The sequence below is a fragment of the Acomys minous genome, assembly GCF_964271855.1.
Source record: "Acomys minous genome assembly, chromosome: 7".
NCBI classification, from domain to species: domain Eukaryota; kingdom Metazoa; phylum Chordata; class Mammalia; order Rodentia; family Muridae; genus Acomys; species Acomys minous.
Genome location: NC_140488.1, coordinates 97,178,327 through 97,183,426, shown reverse-complemented (window position 1 = coordinate 97,183,426; position 5,100 = coordinate 97,178,327). Strand labels below are relative to the sequence as shown.

General features: G+C 40.5%; 1 protein-coding gene across 1 annotated transcript; it reads right to left on the bottom strand.

Annotated features, from left to right (window-relative positions):
- Window positions 1-1,353: 1,353 nt before the first annotated feature.
- Window positions 1,354-3,224, bottom strand: LOC311601535 (RNA polymerase-associated protein LEO1-like; the record flags this gene model as incomplete). Its single annotated transcript, XM_084789032.1, is given in 2 exon segments — window positions 1,354-1,391; window positions 1,394-3,224. Coding segments are annotated over 2 exon segments (1,869 nt in total).
- Window positions 3,225-5,100: the final 1,876 nt, after the last annotated feature.

Sequence of the window (5,100 nt, the reverse complement as noted above, 5' to 3'; positions counted from 1 at the left end):
CTGCTGTTGCCCTCTTTATTAAGAAATGTGGTTTCTCTTGGTTCCACTCTGGTACTGCTTCTTGGATGGTTACTAGGCAACTTGAGCTATCACAGTCTGACTGGTTCAAGATACCCATGCATCAAAGTCTTAGAAAAATGAGGAAAACCTTTTTTATTGTATGCATGTTAAATTTAGCCTAATATGTCACTGCACCCAGGATCAGCTGTGGGAAACAAATCGTTGATGCAGCACCAAATACTGTGAATCTGATAGATTGGGTTAATTATAAGCTGGTAGTCATGTCAATATTTTAGACCACATAAGAAGAAAAAGAAAATGCACATGGCTTTGTCTATAGAGTTTAGACCCCGAGGCACTCAAATAAATACTTGTAGCATGTAGAAAATGATGTAAAGGGTATGATGAGAGGTCAAGCTAGAGGAGAGAAATCATACAATAACCAGGGCAGCTGATCTTAGCTTCCCCGGACTTTCTTGGCAATTTCAAAATGAGAAAACAAAAAGGTGAAGGGAGAGGGAACAAATCATCAAGTTACTTGACTCATAATCCCAGGAAGGAATTTCTTAGAAAAGGAAAGTGGTAAGTCTGTTATAACTCGATTGTGGATCCATATAGACTTTGCTGTGTGAAGAAAGTTTTGCCCTTGAGGACAGAGGAAGTTTCATAATATTGTTATGGGCTTTCAAACAGTAGTTCAGCCCCAACCTATAGCATAATGCTCGGTGACACAATTAGGTAAAAAAAAAAAAAAAAAAAAAAAAGGTTAAAAAAAAAAAGGTTCTACCTCTTCAGAAGGCACAAGACGTGGTCCAGGGAGAATGTTCACTCCCCTCTGTTTAATAATGTGCGTATTTGTACCCAAACCTAACATTTATAAAAAGTTCATTTTGCAGTTTTAAAATTGTGGCAACAACTACTGACATATGAGTGAATTAATAATTGTACCTCAGGATGTTCTTTGTTCTTCACAAACCCATCAACACAAACAAAAGAAAAATACCCACAAATGCCCCTGAAATCCTCTAGTTTTACATTGTGCTGTATCATGTTGAAACACCATGAGTGATTATGAAATCCATATAAAATGCCCAGCATCCTGTTATACAGTAAATACTGGCCAGTAGCTTGGGCTCAATCAAGGATATATGCTATTGCTTTCGTTTCATTTTTTTTTTTAACTAAGTGCTTTTTAAATTTTTACTTATTTTTTCATTTTCTTTTGCTTTTAAATGTTCTATTACAACTAAATTTTCACAAAATAATTAATCACAATCAAAATAACTCATATTTAAATCGTATTTATAGACAAACTCTACACTGGATATATAAAACGCATTCACAGTTTGTACTTCAGTCATCTTCTTCCTCCTCATCACTGATCACATACCCTTATGCATTTTGTATCCTTTATCATCATCTTCTGCTTTCCTCTTTCCAGAAGATGCACCTTCCTCATCACTGTTGAGTTTCTTTGCTTTGAGTAATCTTTGAGCCTTGTCTTCTTCTGAGCCCTCATCACTGTTTGAAGAGTAGATTCTGGCCGGTTCCTCATGAGTCCTTCCTTTGTGGCTGGCTGCCAGGCTGACGGACTCCTTGCCTTCCTCCTCCTTGTGTTGAGAAGGCTCCTGGTAGCTGGTGCTCATGCCCTGCTGGTGCTGCTTCTCTCTCATTTGTCCCTGCTGTGACTCCCTCCTAATGGAGGCCCTCAGGCGAGCTTGCTCTTTCTTAATCAGGTTTGTGCGCTGGTACTCAGGGTCACGGCCCACCATGGGTAAGATTTTGATCTTTGGTTTCTCTGTATATCTCTTTGCAAGTGACAGAGTCATCTTCCTGTGTGTGGCACTGTCTGTAGAGTGAGGTCTGAAGGTGAGCTTCGTCTTAAAGACAGCCTGCCCCTGCAGCTCAGCACCTTGTCTTATGAAAAGATGGTTATGGTAACCCTGCAGTGGGGCTTTGTACACATCAAACACTTCATTCCCTACATGTAAAGATATGCTTCCATCTGACCACTTGACTATCCGAGCGTTGCTTTGTTTAATCTCATTTCCTTCTTCATCTCTGTGTATCCTCCATCTTATAGTATTTTCTCCCTTCAATTTTAACCTGGTTCTCCCTTCTTCATCCAATATCTCCTTTTCTTCAAATTCATCTTCATAATACTGAGGATCAAAAGGCCTGGGCTCTACACTGAGGAAGTTGGGCAGTTTAACAAAACAGAAGTAGTTTCCTAGGTCAGTGTTTACTTTGGGGATTTCTACTTCTATTCTGGTTTCAGGTATTGGCTCCTCCTGCTGCTGATCCTGAGGCAAGGCATTTTCATCCACAGGCTGTCCTGGAGTAGGGGGCTTATCTTCCCCATCACTCCCTGAAGATATGACAATTACATCTCCAAACAGATCCATAGTCCCACTATTTTCTTCGGGCACCTTGGTGTCACTATCCGCTTCCGAATCAGATGGAATTGCATTCTTGAGCTTCATTCGTAAAATCCCATCTTCACTGTCACTGCCTCCTGTGGATTCTGACTTCTGGTCCTGCTCCTTATCATCATCTGAATGCCTTCTCTCATCATCCGAGACTTGTGGCCTTTCATCATCAGAGTTTTGCATTTTCTCCTCATTGAACGCCTGTGGCCTATCCTCATTGTCTGAATTCTGCTTCCAGTCATCATCGTCAGAAACTACAGGGCACTCATCATCAGAATTCTCCTTTTGCTCCTCAGACAGCTGTTGACTGTCATCATCAAAAAGGTGGGCCCACTCATCAACTGTGTTCTGCATATTCTCCTCGTCATCGTCTGAGTTCTGTAGCTTATCTTCATCAGACCCTTGCTCCTGCTCCTGGTCATCGGTATCATCGTTGCTGGCTTCAGAGCCACTGTGCTGAACTACGTCAGACGGCTCGTTGTCCTCATGGTCAGAGTGCTCAAAAGCCTCTGAAATATTGTCTGATTTTTCGGAGTGATTGTCACTGCCACTGTGAAGAGAAGTCCCCTCCTCTTCACTGTTATCTCCAAACAGTTGCTCGTTATGGAGGTTACGGAGCTGTCCTGAATTACCTCTTTCATCTCGATCACTCTCGCTGCCGGTGGCAGAGTTGTTGCTGCCGGATGCAAGGTTCTCCTGGTCAGAGTCTGAGTCAGACCCAGGATCAGACTCTTTGAGCTCGAGCTCAGCCTTGCTCTCGGCTTCGCTCCCGAAGAGATCCTCCAAGTCCGACATGGCAGTTCCGTTCAGTCCTCGGCTTTGGCCTGAGAACCCGGGCCTGCTTTACGGCTGAGCCTGCTTTACGGCCGGAGCCAACCAAGCACGACGGTGTCGTAAACACCCTGCTTACTTCTTTATTTCTTTATTCACTTTGCATCCCAATTTTAGCCCCCTCCCTCCTCTCCTTCTGGTCCCACTTTGGACCAGGTCCTTGGCCTGGCAGGCTTCTTCTAGAGGGAAGGTTAAGGAGCACTCCTGGCTGTGTCTTCAAGCAGGCAGGAGAAAGTACTTTCCTTTCTGTAGACTTCTAGCGAATAAAAGAACCCTAAAAGAGTTTAAATAAACATTGTTAGTCATAATATTCCAGTATGAAAATAATTTAATGGTTTCATACAAACCAAACACAAGCTAATTAAATATAAATTATGGTTTTGAAAGCAAAATGAGATAGTAAGATATTGTTTACCAAGAAGCTATTTTTTTTTTAACCCATTGATTTGTTACAAAACCAGATAGGTATGGAAATAGAATGCATATATATATATATATATATATATATATATATATATATATATATATATACACACTTTATTTTCTAGCAATTAGTGAAATACATATCAAAATAATTTTAAGATTTCATTTTACTCCACGTAGAATGTCAAAGATCAACACAACAACTGACATCAAATGCTGGAGAAGGATTGCAGAAAATGTAAAACTCATTCCCTGTGGGTAGAATTGCAAACTGTTATAGCCACTATGGAAATCAGTGTGGAAATTTCTCAAAAAGCTAAAATTAAATCCACCATATGACTCACATATACCACTCTTTGGCATATGCCCCAAAGCCTCGATAGCTTACTCCACTGACACTTGCTCAGCCACGGTCATTGCAGGTAAATAGATGGAAATAGAAAAGATCATACTGAGTTATGTAACCCATACCTTTAAAGACCAGTGCCACATGTTCTCTTTTATAGGAGGTCTCTGGCTTTAAATCTTCAGATGTGAATATATATTTTGGAATAACTGAAGAAACCAGTAAAGTAAAAGGGGGACCATTACAGAGGAATTAGGGCATCAAAGGAAAGAATAATAGTGAGATACAAATTATTTTATGGAGAAAAACAGAGAAAATGGGGGGGTCTAATTAGAATGAGAAAGATGAAGAAGAAGATAGGTGGGTAAATTACTGTAAGGATGTCTGGAAAAGGCATAAAGAAGCATACTATCAACTATCTATATAAAAAGATTCAATACATGTACGTTTGTGTTCAAATATACTTATGTAGTTTAAATTTAATGCTCCAATCTGGGCTGACAATGCTTCCTTCAAGAGTTTAAGAATATCCAACAATGTCCTAATCATCAGGCATGAGAAACCTATTGAGTTGTTGGTCAGCATTGTCCAAGAGACTCCCAAAACAATAAAGGCTATTGTGATGCCAATGGTTGCCTTCCACACTCTCCAGAGGTGGAAGACAACCCCCTGTTGCTGAAGACACTGTGGACTTCAGACACATGGCTCAGAAACCCCTGAGGTGGAAGAGCTGGAACTGATTTTCTCCCTAAGGACTAGCTTTCCTGGTAGCAGAAGGCACCATGTATGCTTTCAAAGAAGAAAAACAACCAACAGTTCTACCTAGATAAGCTATGATGCCTATGAACCATAACAATGATCAAGTCAATCAGAGACCAGTCATGCCTAGTCCCGGAAATCTAACCACTTACCCACGGTAGTGAAGATTTTGATCTTGGAGGAAATCCCAGTATTGCCACTTTACAAAACCAGCATAATCCATAATTTCATTCTAAACATTTGTCCTTATAGTCACAGATAAGTATTGTCTTCAGTCCTTATCAAGGAAATTTCTCTTTGTAACAGAGAACA